Source organism: Micrasema longulum, unplaced genomic scaffold (genome assembly GCF_059751315.1).
Source record: "Micrasema longulum isolate JH-2025_06_02 unplaced genomic scaffold, ASM5975131v1 h1tg002383l, whole genome shotgun sequence".
NCBI lineage: Eukaryota > Metazoa > Arthropoda > Insecta > Trichoptera > Brachycentridae > Micrasema > Micrasema longulum.
In genome coordinates, this window is record NW_028279533.1 from 100,616 (window position 1) to 118,016 (window position 17,401).

Below are 17,401 nucleotides of genomic sequence, written 5' to 3' on the forward strand. Positions count from 1 at the left end.
TCTGCGATACTAGCCTCATTCGCCATTCTACAACATCCACATTTCTTCGATTCTGCCATCTGTAGATTTTCATGATGTTAAAGAGCTAAAACCTTTGTTGGTGTGATCCATCTGACTGAATGATATTGTATTGTCTACATACTAGGAGGGGCAACAGCTGAAAATATTTTTCAATTGTTATACTTCTTATTTTACCAGTTGGTTTAATCAACAATGATTCTATTCCTTGAAACATTGTTGATCAAATTATACATTATTATTATTATTCGTGATACCTAATTGTTTTTCACTAGAAAATTGTCTAAAGACAGTCTGCCGAAGATTCAAAACTTTTAAAATGCGGCACAGCATTATCATCAAATAAATTGATGATAATGCTGTGCCTATTGGCGGTCTCTGTGGTGTAGTGGTCAAGACGCTTGACTTACGCACGGAAGGTTCCGGGTTCGATTCCCGGTGAGAACACAATAAAATGTGATTTTTCTCAAGCTTGGGTGTTCTGTAATGTAATTCACCACTGTAATTGGGCCTCCTGGCCTGTTGTGGTGCAAAAATAAATAAATAAACAGCTTGCATACCAACTACCTTATCAACAGTTTCCATCCTTTCAGGATTTCTCTTATTGCGCCAAAAGGTGTTAACTTTTCCACCCCTGACAAACTCTCCTCCACAGATTCTTGCTGTGAAATACATCCCAACTTCATGAGCTTTTCTGTGGTCAACTCTTAGCTATGCTCTTTACCCAAAAACACAATATTGACAACACGCTCAACAGGCACAGTCTCAAACCCTTCGTTGCCTTCAACAACACTGCTGGCCAAGGTTCCATATACCGGGGCTTCTCGGTATTCTCCTCGTCATGGTTATTTTTTAACAATTTGTTTTGCTCGTAATGTGCATTACTCGTTATGAGACGCGCTCATTAAGCTAAGTTTCACTGTAATCATGTCCAGAGCAGGGGGATGACAATCTCCATCTTAAAATCTGTCTAGAATAATAATTTTAGTACATTTAGGCTATTATTTAAATAAATTATTTATGTTTGTGTATATTAACATTTTTAACTAATATTATATTATTGCACATTTATGGTGTTGGTATTTATAAATATTATATAAAAATGTTTTTGTTATGACTAAACACAATCATCTTTGTAGAGCAAAAAAATATTGAGTTACATATTTACTTTTTATACTGCAAAATGTATAAAAACATAAAAATAATGAGGATATACAAGAATACCATTAAATTAATGACATTTGTAATAATTAACACAACTAAAATTAACAACAAATTAAACATTTAAACGTAAATTGAAATAAGCACTATCACAAAAAACCCACCAAAAACCTGGCCTATTTAACGGAAAAGAGATACTTATAGTTAAATACATATAAATAATAGGTAGATAAAACTTTTAGTCTAAAAAATCATAACAAAATATAACATAAAGTTATCCCAAAGAAACATTAATATATTCATGAAACAAATCACGATATTATGATTCAAATGCATAACTTGTCTATTTGTAGCATCCATGGAGGAGGACACGAAGGAGTGTTTTTAGCGGTCAACTCAATAATTCTGATTTTGAATTTTTGTGCAAGTAATTACCCCACTATATTATGATAGAAAAAAAAAACTTAATATCATAGAGTAAAACCTCAATAATATAGACAAAATCTTTTATATGTAAAGAAGGGAAGAGAGAGAACAGAATTGAGAGAGAGATGTTATAGTTGAATTTGATTCATGATCACATGAAAGAAGACAACTTGTTATTGAAGAAATTAAGACTGGGATATTTATTGGCAGACCTAAGAATTCTAGGCAATTCTCTGCATTAAAAGCATATAAATTATTTTCGTCATTAACAATAACAAACATATTTAAGATCTTTGTTTAATATGAACATCCACTTATTAACACACATAGACGCGCCGCGCCCTAGGGGTATTATTGTACATTTGTACACTATAAGGCTGACAAAATACACATAAGAATATAATGTACAAATGTGTATGAATTCATAAACGTCTGTTATTTATTATATTGTATTATTTGTGTACATTTATGCCTGCAAAATTGAGATGCTGTTTTATGTTAGTTACTTATATAATTTATTTTGTCAAATGTTTAAAGAGTCTATTAAATAAACTATGTTTTTATTACAGATGTGTTTTCTTTATCAACCAATAACGTATAATTAATGGGATTTTTATCAGGGAGTAATGGTCTTCCGTCAGAAAAGTTGATGCATGCCACGGATTGGAGAACCTTACTGGATGTCAAAAATAAAATATAAAAAATAAGGAATAATTAAAAAAAATATATTTATACATGACAACCACGAAGTTTCGCATAAATAAATTGTCTATGTTTTTATGAATGTATGTATGTGTATGCGCATGGGTGTATGTACGTATGTGTGTATTTACATGTGTATATATGTGTATATTTATATATATGTGTGTATATATGTGTATGTCTGTATGTATATGAATCAAAATGTGTATCCGAATAAGTTTATATTTTGTTTGTCTGTGCTCTATATTAATTTGTTAACTATTATAATATATTAAAATGTAATTGCCTAGCTTGGAACGGGGTATGTACCCTTGTTAGCTGGGCAAAGTGTTGATTGTGAGCAGAACATCAATTTGCAAGACGGCTGTCATAGCAGTACAAATAGTATGGCATATTTTTTCTCATGTAGCGGTAAACATTTTTGTGTCTGAAAATTACTACAAACATTATTTCAAAAATGACTTTCGATTGATTTTGTAAAAAAAATCGTGAACATTTACACTAAACCTTGAAACGCAAATTTTCTAGCATGATTTTTAAACATCTCTCTCTCCTTCAAATGATTATTTCCGACTTCCAATGACTTCGGATGACTTCTCTTGTCTTCCAAATATACCTACTAATAATTATTGTAGGTTGTGTATTTCCATTGCAGTTTTATAAAAATAAGTTGATAAAATTAGGTGATCACGGCTGCTAGATTACGGATCCGCTTTCTTCAAATTGAGATCTCTGGTCACCATTTGGATGGCTGTCTTTTTAGGCCCACCGCATCACTGCATATCACGGCCGCTAGATATCGGCACTGTTTTCTTAGGAAACCATAGCTTAGGTGTTTTTTTACCTTGCACTGTCAGATCTGTTCATGTGGTCGGTTCTAAGCTAATTATAGATATAAAAGACGAGACACTTAAATACGCAAATTTGGATTAAGCAGTGACTATTTTTGTCGCTTATTTAACATCTTCAAGACTAGTATCTATACTATAAAAAAGAATAAATGAAAAAATATTTAAATTTCTGTCTTGGCGGTGCTCCTAAAAATGTAATTAAAAGTGTAGTTTTTGTGCTATCGACCATTAAAAAGTGAATAAAACAAAAATACTATAAACAACAAAACTTTTATTCATAAACAATAACCATTTCTACATTTATAACAATAAGATTTTCTAAAAACAAAACAAAAAAAAAATTAACAAGGGTCTAGAAAGATTCTATAGGATTTATGTAATGCTATTTATTTAGAACTCATTATACCTTAACTATACTTTATACGAAAATATATATTTATGTAAATAATAAAAAACATTGTTATTAAATTCAGACGCTCTCCGATGACACTCCAGCTGCCCAAATGGATGTTTGTTTTTAACAATAACCATCGCCAACCCACGAAACGATGCGATAGATCCAGCATCCCTAATCTCTTTTGGCAACTCATTAAACATCTTAAGTCCTTTATGGTACAGATTGTTCTGAGTTGCCTGGATTCTTGTTTTTGGAAGACTGAAACATCACTTCTCTCGTAGGATAGCAATGTATTTTGTTATTACGCTGAACATTACCAAACATAACATGTATTTTAATTTAAATATTAATACTAATGTACGTATTTATTTATGACCTGTCATCGGCTGGTTTATTACCATTCTACCCATGATTTAACATCCATATTCTATAAAATCCAAACGAATTGTCTAACACATCATAATACACAGTATTTTAATAAAGGCACACATGGCAAAAATTAATTCACAACTTGAATATGCGAATATAACTTCCATTTTTATGATTGTTAACAAGTATTAGGTATTAACGTAAGTTGCGTCCAGCGGCTGCCACAGACAAATTAAACAATGAATACAGCCGAAAATTTAAGCATACTGCAGGGGCATTTACACCAACATAATAAAAAAATTGACAGTCGGACTCTCCAAACCCGCACAATTAAAAAATTCCCATTATTTTCTGAACAGACCTCGTTTATAGTTTATTTTCCCAAACTCTATCACAATAGAGTTTTATTTTGATGCAATCCATGAGCTGTATTTTCATGCCTATTTCTATGATCAGTTCTCCCAAACTTGACACCGCAAACTCGGCACGCGTGTGGTTTTTCTTTTGTATGCATTTTATGATGGCAATCTCGAGCTCTGTGAAATAATAAAACAAACTGTTGTAATAAATTTTCCATAGCTCACTTTTACTGTCTCGAGGGCCGGTTTTATAAACATCCATAAGTAATCTCGATACCACTTTTAACAAACATACAAACAACAAAACAAATAAACCAAAGGTCATTGACCTACCAGCAATCTTATATACATATTTTCATACTTTAAATAGTGGAGTTTGGAATATTGCTTAGTAACAACATATTGCCAGGATTGATTCTAGATACACGAAGTTGACTAAATATGTATATGAAAATGCTACCATGGATGTAAAAGTAAACGACGATCTAAAGACGGAGAAAATCAAGATCAAAAAGGGTGTAAGACAGGGTAACACGATATTTCCAAACTTTTTACATTAGTCTTAAAAGACGTTTTCAAGATGCTAAATTGGAATAACAAAGGCATAAAAATAGATGGCAAGTATCTAAATCACCTCCGTTTTGCAGACAATATAGTAATAATAAGTGAAGAGGTAAATGAACTGGAATCTATGGTAAAAGAATTACACAAAGCTTCTAGAAAGATCGGTCTGGAAATGAATATAGACATTTTGAGTCCAATACCTAGCAATATATGCACTGAAAGTAAAACTATCAGTGCTGTTGACGAGTACATTTACCTTGGGCACAAAATCAAATTGAGAAAATTTAATCAAACTGCGGAACTGTCTAGACGAATCAGGTTAAGTTGGGCTGCGTTTGGAAAGCTGAAACACGTTTTCAGAAATAAGGAAATCCCAAATAATCTAAAGGCCTAAGTCTACAACTCTTGTGTTCTGCCGGTGGCAACATACGGTCTTGTAATCATGTCACTCACTGCTAAAAGTGTTCACAAAATTAAGTGCACTCAGCGGACTATGGAAAGACAAATGTTAGGCGTCTTCTTAAGAGACCGAATAAGGAATGAGGAGATAAGACGCCGTACAAAGGTGACCGATATAGCAGAAAGAGTGGGAAGACAAAAATGGCAGTAGGCAGGTCATGTGGCGAGACAAGAAGTCGATAGGTGGACCCCCATAATACTAAACTGGAGACCCTACGAAAGTAAAAGGAAAGTAGGGAGACCACAAACGAGATGGAATGACGACGTCGTCGAACTCGTGGGCCATGGAAAACTGAGTGCCCAGGACAGAAAAACATGAAAAAATTTGGAAGAGGCCTCTATATCCAGCAGTGGAGAGAAACGGGCTAATAAAAAGAAGAAGAAAAACAACATAGAAATTACAACTAGAATTTGAATTTTGATCAAAATACTTACCATTGACCGTCAGTTAACAAAGTTGGTTTATAAAACACATCACTGTCATTGATCGGGTTGTGGTCCTGTGGCTGTTTGATAGATGTTTGTTTGAAAGAAGTATGATAGATTGTTTATAAAACTGGCCTTAAGAGGAATAATCAAATTATCCATCTCGCCTTTTCAAAAAACTTTTTGTTCACCGGGATCAATAACTATATTTTCAAAACCATATATACAATGTACTTATTAATTATACACTTATCAACACAATGAGGAAGTTCTGTTGCTGAAATTGGATATGAAATAATGATTTCTTACACGAGGCAAAAAAAAATTAGCGTTTAATTGTACGGTGAAGTTTTTCAAAAATGTATGAAAAACAATAATTATGTCAAGAGTTCTTGGGAATCAACCAATCAATTAGAGAGTTATTATGTTTTGTGATAGATTTCCAGTTTCTGGGCATCGATTTTTTCCAACGTTTTGTGTATTTAGTCGCGTCAGGGCCCTACTTTTAAATGTAAGGACAACTTACCGGCGACAACCTATGACCTCATGGGTGGAGTAATATTAAAATAACAAAACTTATCACAGCAATAAAAACACGACATAGTTTGATAGTCTATTAACAAATTAAAAAACACCACAGATCTTTCTCATTATGGAATAAGTGTATTTAATAGTAAAAACACTAAACAAAGTAAAATAATCTGCCCAAAATGACATTGCTAGCTCACATGTTGTTTGTTTACCAAAGGTTTTGTGTTTATTCCTCCAAGTTGACAACATTCTATTTCAGTATGAAGTGCTGTTTTTAAAGTGATATAAAAAACCCCCTCGGCCGGTCCTCGAGTCAGGCCAGCATCACACAATTCTGAAATGAACTGCTGACGAACTGAACATCTAAGATGTCGAGAATTTGATAGTTGACAAACTGTATTACTTTTATGCAATATTTCAATACTCACGACTTGGTGACAAAACATTTATCACAATATTCACACTGATGTTTCTTTATCCCTAAATGTCGCCTTTCGTGTATCCTGAGACATTCTCCAGTCACAAATCGCTTTTCGCATCTTGTGCATTGATACTGTCGATCATTTGTATGTTTATACCTGTAAATAAATTGTTAAATATAATTTATGAACAGCATAAATAGTAACAGACTGAGGTGTGATCCTTGATGTTCACCATAGGTACAGTTTTAAAAAAAAGAACCAGATTTAGACTTTTTTACAGAGTGTTTTCTCAGAAAGATAACCATTTGAATAGGAATCCATTTTGTTCACAACATACTTCCCAAATAGACAAATGCCAGTTCTTGGGGGCTCACTTATGAGGATGCGAGGTCCGACTTTTCTTCATACAAACTTATCCCCGCATTTTCTCTCCAGTTTATGTAGCGATGATTTTTTTACACATAAAAAACAGTTTAAAGAAATATAGAACATATTTCAGCACTTTAGGTAAAAACCTGTGTTGAGCAGAAACATATAATATAATAATTAAATATGATTTAATACTAAACTTATTCATTTATTAAAATATGCATCACAATCAACATAGCTGGGAACACAAATTTACAGCTTTTATTGTTACCATCCTCACATCTTTATTTTATTTATTTTATTACGAAAATGGCGCTATATAAGTTATCCACAATAAATAAGTTATCCACAATAAATCCACAAGTTCCAGGTTCAATTCCTGATGAGAAAACTATATATAAAAATAATAATAATGGTTTATTAAAAAACGTGACAATTCCTTTATCTACTACATTTTAATGTAATAGATTTCTCTGGATCGCGTCTACACATAAAAACCTATTTTATTATTTTTTTATTGAATCCAGATCATGGTTTTATGTCACAAAATAAATACGAACACTTGAATTCGAACATTATGACTTTCATTTAGAACATTATTGCGACCTTAAGCATTACTCAAAAAACTTAATATATTGGTTTTTCAGTTTTATAATGTTGAAATATAAAATGTCAATTATTAAATTGTTTTTTTATGTAATTTGTCGTTTAATCAATAGGGTGGCAATATGAAGCAAAAAATTGTACACAAAAGGGCACTGGAAACATACAAAACAATGACATAACATTAACCAAAAATGCTGACATACTATAATAGCAGACAACACTACCACATTAAAAAAGCGTCATATTTCTTATATAACCCTAACAGGTTTTTAAGGATATTGTTTTTAAATATTTTTTAATTTTATTTATTTATTCATATAAAAATACACATTACAAAAAAAACGTATCCTGAACTCTTTGAGGCCAAGAAAGTGGAAGCATGCATATTATTAAAGAATGCGAAAAATAAAAATTATAACATAAATAAATTTTAATAAATATCTGGACACGCTTAAATAGTATATAATAGATTTTTTTTTTTAAAAGCGTAGTCGTATGCAAAAAATAAAAATCCCGATGCACATTTACAGTACAAATCTTCTCTACCCCGTGAGACGATTCAGAATAGCATCCCTGGTAGCGTGGGAGTGTTCCTTTTGGGATGTAGCGGAATAATTTACAATATTAAAAATTATTAGTATTTTTGTTTATTTACATATTTTTTTTGCACCACAACAGGCCAGGAGGCCCAATTCCAGTGGTGAATTACATCACGGAACACCCAGGCTTGAGAAAAATTACATTGTAATTTTTGTGTTCTCACCGGGAATCGGACCCAGAACCTTCCGTGTGTGAGTCAAGCGTCTTGACTACTACACTACGGAGGCCGACTATAATTGCTATGAATATACTGCTGTATATTTGAAACCCTGAATTCCTCAGACAACTTGATGCTGGGGTACCTGAAGGGCTTTTTAATAGTCAATTTTTGAGCAGACTTAAGAGGTTTTAGTTTAATGGACGGTAAATAATCGCAGAATAAAGCAGTACTGTTATTTTATTTGACCATATTACTTACTTTATGTGCATTAAAAGATTCTTCTGTGAGTAAAATTGTTTTGAGCAAAACTGGCAAACGTAATCCTTCAAGCCAATGTGAATTTTCCTGAAAATAAAAAAAAAAAATGGTTTCTAGCTTTCACACGAGAAAGTTTAGATCTACACAAAATCGTATTTAAAACAATACGAACATTTAATAATATGACAAATTTTTCTAAAATTTATTTTAACCAGTCAATACATATTTTTGAATGTAAAGAAAATAAAACAAAGTACTACTGCTTCCGTCACGCCATTTCTCCGCACGGATAGGTGGAGGAATGAACGCCACCCACGTGTATCCTGACATACATTCCTAGCGTCATTCACATCCGTGCCTTCTTGTCGTACCAGACATGAGATTTTAGTTTATTTGATTACGTAACGTCTTTCTTAATAACCCCATCCTTCAATACCATTAATTTTTGCCATAAATATCTGTTCTTTTCATAATCTTATCTTGTTTCAGACTTGCACTTTCACCTGATTGTATGAGAGATCGCATTTCTACCACATTCACTCTGCTTTTATCTTTCCTCTACCAGTTCCATGTTCCACTTTCATGCACAAGTATTAAGACTGAAGCTTCATTATCCACTGACACCCTAGCTACGATTGAGATACAGTCTAACTTTGTTATAACGATCACGGAAATAGCGAGATTTCGGATGTAATGAGAATAAATTAATTGATAATTTAGTTTGTGGTATTCTCCATACATTTATTTACTTTTATAACGAGTTACTTCTCGGACATACCGAACAAAAATATTGTCAACAGTTGAGCAAAAACGCTTCAATTGTTTCAAAACATTATTATAAGGACCTAAGTAATAAAATCCAAATGGGGGACTAACTTAGTACCGATGCTGCTGAGCATCAGGATCGGTTGACGTTTATGACACTATGCAAGAGTCTAAGTATCTAATTGGTATTTTCGCTGGCAACATTGACAAAGTATCACACATATGAATGAAATTGCCAGTAAAAAATCCAAGCTTTGTGAACTTAGTAAGTACGGGCTCGGCATCTTATTAAAATTTACAACTTTATTTGTACTTCTGAATGACATCCTTGTTTTGGATGATTTTAAAATGTTTTTTTTATTCTTATGTTCTATGGTTGATGCATAATGCTAGGGGATGATGTCAGATAAGTTAAAACATAACCCTTGAATTGTAAACATGACTGCTGACAAGCAGAAGTGTTTTAATTTGTGAAAAAGTGACAATTATTTGTAAAATAGAATATTGCGAGAAAAATGTTGAAGTGTGTAAAAAGTTTTTCTATCCTTATCCACAATGTCAACATTGTAAAAAAATACAAATGTTTATTTACCTGCAATTGAAATTTAGAAAGTGGTATGATTGTAAGCATTTATTATAATTTTCAATAGTGACAATATGCAATGGCGATTGGATTTAAAAACCTTCCTCTGATAAAACGAGTATTGCTTATAACGCGCAAATTTAGTCGGTCCTGTCTTCCTCGTAATAACCAAGTTTGACTGTATTTTTATTAGCAATTACTGTGCTTGGTTTAATTTTGTTGCCCGCATTCACTCAAAATATGAATACATAACTACGTACTAAACGATAATAGGAAAAGGGAATGAAAAGGAAAAGAAAAAAGAGCAAGTTTTGATCCAAGCTCAATTTTTTACTTGTGCCATGTTAGTCTGTCCAGTCTTTGGAAGCTTTTCCCGCAATCGTCACAAACGTGAGGTTTCTTTCTCGTATGTGTCATATTATGCAGAGTCAAGGAGCTCTTATACTCGTAAGTCTTGTCGCACTTGTCGCATTTATATTTACTTATTCTAGGCCGTATATGTGTCTGCATATGCACCCACTCCCTGGCATAATCTGAAAAGAAAAAAACAATTCATTGCATCTAATCTAGAAAACATACATAAACAAGAAATATCCAGGATTGGTAGAAACCAACATTTGATAACACTGTCTTGACCATTTATAACTCAACTTCTCATCTTCTTCGAAAAATATGTACTGATATAGAATTAAGAATAGTCCAGAAACCGCATACACGCATCAAACAGAAGGCGACTAAACTACTCCTAAAAGAGTAGTTTTACATTTGACCATTAGTTTCTTTGTAGACGTTGCTCAGTACGCAACTCCCGATTTTAATTCAACTATTCTGAGTTGTGTCGTTTTAAAGTGTAGAAATACTGCTGGGATCAAAAAGAAACAGGATGGGATTACATTTATGTGTAAGTAGCAAATGCATTACTTAAAAATAAAATTATTTTTCCATCTGTCAGATTGTCAAAGAAAACAAAATGGACATTTAGTTAGTGCTGCCAGGGTAGTAAATTTTTTTATACTACTTTTCTCATCTAATGAGAGAACTAACGAAAATTAGACCTCTCGGATTAAACAATGCCGTGGTGGACATTTGACCGGCATTATTTTTAAAACATTAAATATTATTTAACATGACATAAAAATATCCGTTTTATGTAAAATAAAATTAGTTTAATTTTTTAATTTCAAAGTTCATTCATTAAATTACTCTTATTAAATGACCCTTTACTTTTCTACTCTATTGTGTTAATCAATGTTTCCACATGTACAATAAAATTTTAGGAAAATTAACAAATTGCTTTTTTTTAAATATAAAATATCTTACATTTTTTGTGTTATAATTATATTTTTCACGATCTGGCATATTACGCGACGACTACACGCATGCGCGCGGCGAAAGTGGGAGGTTTTTTGGACACAGTCCGATGTATTCAAATATGATTCTACGCTCCTTCTGGACTATTCTTAATTCTATGTATACTGAATAGCATGTACAAATATTTCAAATATTACTTTCTACCAACCAAAATCATCTTGTAATCATCTGTTTATGAGAAAATGTACTTAAATTGCATTGTATGGTGTGTACGTACATTGATTAAAATTGAAATATGGTGTTTATTTTGGATTTTGTAAGCACTGAAATAGTTTGTAATAATAGAACTGTCACATAATAATATTCAGGATTAAATTGTTTTGTAAATGTACATTAGCTAACAAGATCAAAAAAGAGACAACCATTCCTAGCACCTAAAATGACAACATCGTTTGGTCAGAGGAGTCACATGTACCTTGCTCCCAAAATTTAAAACACTACCTCTGGATTTAAAATTAAATACAAATAAACACAAATTCAAATTATTGGTTAAAAAATTGCTTTTGGATTTGGGTTCCGAGAACTGCCTTAAGATAGTCACCAAACCAAAGCTGCAGTCTATTTGAACTCGTGTCTGCTACAGTAAAACCTCGTTTTTACGTTCCTCGATTTTATGTTTTCTCGCTTTTTACACCAAAATGTTCATTTGAACAAAAACAACATATTGACTTGTACAAATCATGATACACAGTTGACAAACGTTTAGAAATAATTAAGTTTTAATATCATTAAATTGCGATGTTTAAAACATGACAATAGAAATATTTAAAGTTATAAAAAAGGCGGTTTAAAAAGTTGCCATAAAAGTGGAAATTTTGTAGCGATCTATATACTTCTTCTTCGTTTTTTCATGGCCTTTTTCACATCTCAACTCGGGTGTTCTGGCCAGTGTCGGGTATTTTTGTTTTTTTTTTTTTACATATATATACACATGTGTTAGTAATATAATATGTACAAGTTAGTATGTTAGTATTTAATATAATATATACATATAATAATAAAACATATTTACAGCTTTACACCATTTACAACTAGATATTTACATAGGATTTTAAATACACATTTATTGAGTGGGGACAGGAGAGTTAGAATATGAATAGATAATGGGATATTAATATCAGAGAGGTCGGATAGGAAATCAGGATAACAATCATTTATGGGGCATCCAAAAAAAATATGGTTTAAATCTTCCTCATCTAGCTGACATTCGCAAATGGCAGAGTCCCGGACATGGATTCTGAACAGGTGAGAACCATTGCAGCAGTGCCCAATGCGCATTCTGCATATGGAGGATGTCTCAAACGCGATCTATATAAGAGTTGTTTTTAGTGATGCCATAGAAAAAAGTGATACAGTATAAATAAAATTTCACAACTTTTAGGGGAAAAATTATTTTATGTTCATCATTATCATCATCAGTCGTCTCTTGTCCAATGTTGAACATAGGCCACCCCCTTTAGTCTCCATATTTCCCTATCCTGAGCCAACCGCATCCAACCGCAACTCGTCTTATGTCATCAGACCACTTTGTCTGAGGCCTGCTGACACTTCTTCTACCCGTTCTGGGTCGCCATTCCAGGACTTTTTTGGTCCATCTAGAGTCTGTGATTCTGGCTATATGACCAGCCCAGCTCCATTTTATGTAATTGTATGCAAATTAAACATTCTATTTTCGTTTTTTTTATTTACATATAAAATAATTTTAACATGCTGTTTTTAAATCAAATAAAAAAACAGATTACATAATATTGTTTGAAAAATTTAAAAATATTTTTAGTGAAATCATTAGGTAAAAAAATATGGATAATTTCCACTTATCACCGTTTTTAGCATTTTTCTGGAAGTATATGTACACTACAGTGTAAAAAATGATTTTATTTTTATGTAATTCCTATTTTTTCCATACATTATTCATTTCTTCACTTTAGCGTTATCCTCAGTTTTCCACTTTTTTTCTTGTTCCCTTGATAAACGTAAAGATGGGGTTTTACGTATTTATAATATATATTTACTTCCATACAGTGTTATTTATTAAATTATATAGATTTATTATATACTAGAAAATAATATAAAAATAATGAATGCCTCGACACGGGTTGAGGTGTTCATATATAAAAGAAAAAATAAAAAGTTTTATGTGAAATAAATAAATTTGCTAACACTATCTTCCTTTGAATAGAATAGGTATGTACCATGCATTCCAGATGAACTAGCTGATAGACGTCTTACACTTAGATCAGCTACATTTACGGCGATGGGAAAAGATATTTTATTATACCTATACGTAACCACTGAATTCGGTGAATGAGCATTTGCGGTTGCAGGACCTCTGACCTATAACATGGAATGCTCTCACAGCAGAAGTGCCAAACTGTGAGAATGAGGTGATGTTTTGGAAGAAACTTAAAACCCACCTGTTCTATAAATCATTTAAATATGTAGATCGATGATGACAAAATTAAGTGTTTTACTATGTTTTACTTATATGTTTTAATGATATTTTAAGTCAAATTAAAATCAATATTCACAGAATCACTTTATAAAGCGCCCTTGAGGTACAATAATGGCACTATATAAGTTATCCATAATAATAGTAATGGGGAGTGACATCTTACAGTGATGTCCTTTCTAAATTCTCTTAGTAAATATTACTAAAATTACAAAATAAATAGTGTTTTCAATGAACAAAAATATAACAAAAAAGAATTGTGAATGTAATTTTGAACTTCTTCCTGAATTATGTTTTATTCCTGACTGTACATTTTGTTGACTTTACTCATTTCATTTAAGAAAAATACTCCTCTGCAAGTATATTTAATGATCTTGCCCTGTAAGTAAATAAATATCTAAATATTTTGTATGTATTTTAAATACATAAAAGAAAAGTAAAGGGATTTTTATACCGTTTAGTATATAAATAAATATGTACTTACATTTCTGGCATATTTGACAAAAGAAGCTCTTAATTCCAAGATGTCTCTCCAAGTGACGAATAAATGAGCGTTTACTATTGATGGCCTTAGGGCACTGGTTACATTGATAATTCCCTTGTTCAGTTTTCATGCTCTTGACGTCCAGACCGAGCAGATGTTCAGTCACTTGTGATTTCTTAATTTTCTTTACTGTAGGAATGTCAGCGACTTTGTCAACTATCTTTCTGGATTGTCGTTTAGGCCTTTTGCAAACTGGCTCTGCATCAACACTATATTTGACATCAACCTTAACATGAATCGGCTCGACATAATCAAAATCATCGGCATTTTCTAGGAAGCCTAGTTGTGAAAGTACTTGGTATTCATCTTCCGAGGTTTCTTCTTTCAACTCTTCTTTGATTTCTTCTAACCCACTGTCAGGAATAAGTACATCTATATTTCTATCTTCAGTGCCATCTTCTCTCTTAATCACATCATCTTTGCTTTCGGATATTTTAGATTTATGAGCCTCTAGCAAAATGCCGTGAGATTTTTCACACTGCTGTTTAAATGAAAATGCCGTTTTTAAATTCGAAATACACTTGGAGCAGATTTTTTCCGGAAGGCCGTCATTTTTATTCACCTGAAATTAAAAAATAAATGTTGTGGGATATTTTAAACAATATTAAACTGTGTTGTTAACCAGAGTTACTTTGGCCTCATTAAGAAATTAAAGTTGCATCTACTATCCTGAAAAACAAGGACCACATTATATAAAACACTGATTAAACTAGTTTCAACAAACGCTTCGGAGACTTGGACATTTCCTAAACATGACAAATGAGATTAGACTGCTTCGAGATGAGTAGCCTTCGAAGCAGTCTAATCTCATTTGTAATGCTTCTAGTAGCCTTCAATTATTATATTTTGTAAATGTACGCGCGCAGATAGGCCATGCCATTGTAAGAATTATTTTATTTATTTATTTATTTTATTTTATTAGGGAAATCAACAGTTCTACATACATATTTTTAGTAAACAAACAGATATAGTGTATAAACTCAGAACTAATAACAGATTTCCACATAGTATACAAAGTTAGTAAAGAAAATATATATTACATATCAAATAAATACATATCAAATAAATACATACAATTTATACATATAAAAATGTTATTTTCAAGTACTCAATAATCAAAGATTTTTTAAATATTAATTTTAAGAACATTAAGTTACTGTAAATTGGGCGGGATAAGGACAAAAATGCTTGAAGAGAGGATAAGGAGGGGGGGGGGAGATGTACATATTTATTATTATAATGTCTACTAAGTTACATAATAAATTTTTAGTGTAAATTTTAAATCTGACAGAGTGATGTTTGTATAATCTATATTTTTAAATTTTGTATTGTACATTGAAAAAGTCCTACGAAAAAAAGCATTTTTAACATACAATGTTTTACTTATTAGTACATGAAACAGGTGGTACCGTCTACAAATCCTGGCTGGCACATGTATTGTTATTAAACCAAGCAGCTCTGTACAGTCAACCATTCCTGTCACAATTTTGTAAAGCAGTAGTTGGTCCGCACACACTCTGCGGTATTGTGGAGAAATGATTCCATGGAAGGTGGAGGCAGTGAGAGTAGATACATAAGAAATACCAGTTTTGTATTTAAGGTACTTTATAAATTTGTTTTGAATATTTTCTATTCTACTTATATATATGGCATACTGGGGATTCCATATCTGAGAGGCGTATTCCAAATGGCTTCTGACAAATGTATAATATAATGAAATAAGGGCCTTTGGATTATCAAAGTGTTTACTCATTCGAATTATGAAACCTAACATTTAAAACATTTATTGTAAAAGACAAAAAATGTAATATGAAATATTTTTTGTGTTGATTTGAATGGACTGTACATCGCTTGGGGACTATCGGTTTTAGGTTTGATGCTTTGATAACTAACAACATGTTTGACATTTTATTACTATGAATGAATATAAATAGCAGCGACTAGATTACCAAATACTACAATAAATTTTAAATTTCGTTGTACCGTTACTGAAGCACAAGAAGCCACCATCACAGAACATTCTACTTTTAAGGAGTCGATTTTGCGAGCAGTCGAAAATAATGACTTTAAAACGCCGTTTTTTAAACATATTCTGCAGATTGTTTCGAAATTTAGATTCATCTCGAAGCTTAATATTTTACGGAGAATTCAACATTATAAAAAAAGTTTTGATATTTAATCGTAAAAATGTATTTTAATTTTCGATGGCAAACAGGTATCCAGTATTTTGACAGTTTTAACCGAATTTGACGTGAAGAATTCGAACATAGAGATGTGACAGGTGAAGAGATGAACATTATTTTTCTATGATTATTTTCTTTTTTTTTTCGTTTTTTATGGCCTTTTCACCTCTCAACTCGGGTGTTCTGGCCAGTGTCGAGTTTGTTTACATATTTACACATGACGTGCTCGTAATATGATATATTCAAGTTAGTTAGTTAGTCAACATTATTTTATTGTATGTGTAGTACTTAGAATGTTGTAGTACTTAAAGTGGCCACTTAACCCAGCCAATGACAGGTCATAAGCCTTGTAAACGCTCGAATATCCATAATCCTGAATTTGAAAAAAATTCTACCTCATCTCTGTAGGGATATAAATAAAAAATAGTTAGTTAGTATTTAATATAATATATACATATAATAATATAACATATTTACAGCTTAACACCATTAATAACTAGATATTTACGTAGAATTTTAAATACATATTTATTGGGTGGGAACAGGAGAGTTAGAATATGAATAGGGAATCAGATATTAATATCAGAGAGGTCGGATAGAAAATCAGGATAACAATCGTTTATGGAGCATCCAAAAAAAACATGATTTAAATCATCCTCATCAAGCTGACTTTCGCAAGTATAATTCCATTACTTACATGATTTTTACACATAGTCTTATACACGGGTTTATTGGGACAGGAGAGTTATTATATGTATTATTGGGAGTGGAATGTTAACATTGGAGAGGTCTGATAGGAGTTCAGGATAACAATCGTTTATTGGGCAC

At 32.0% G+C, this 17,401-nt stretch overlaps 1 protein-coding gene across 1 annotated transcript; it reads right to left on the reverse strand.

Annotated features, from left to right (window-relative positions):
* Positions 1-3,416: 3,416 nt before the first annotated feature.
* Positions 3,417-16,840, reverse strand: LOC148272310 (uncharacterized). The gene is made up of 6 exons (XM_088240215.1): positions 16,374-16,840; positions 14,331-14,952; positions 10,361-10,559; positions 8,679-8,765; positions 6,692-6,841; positions 3,417-4,460 (listed from the first exon to the last, which is right to left on the reverse strand). The coding sequence occupies exons 1-6, from the start codon at positions 16,509-16,511 to the stop codon at positions 4,316-4,318; spliced, it is 1,341 nt and encodes a 446-aa protein (XP_088096341.1). The 5' UTR covers positions 16,512-16,840; the 3' UTR covers positions 3,417-4,315.
* Between the last annotated feature and the right edge of the window lie 561 nt (positions 16,841-17,401).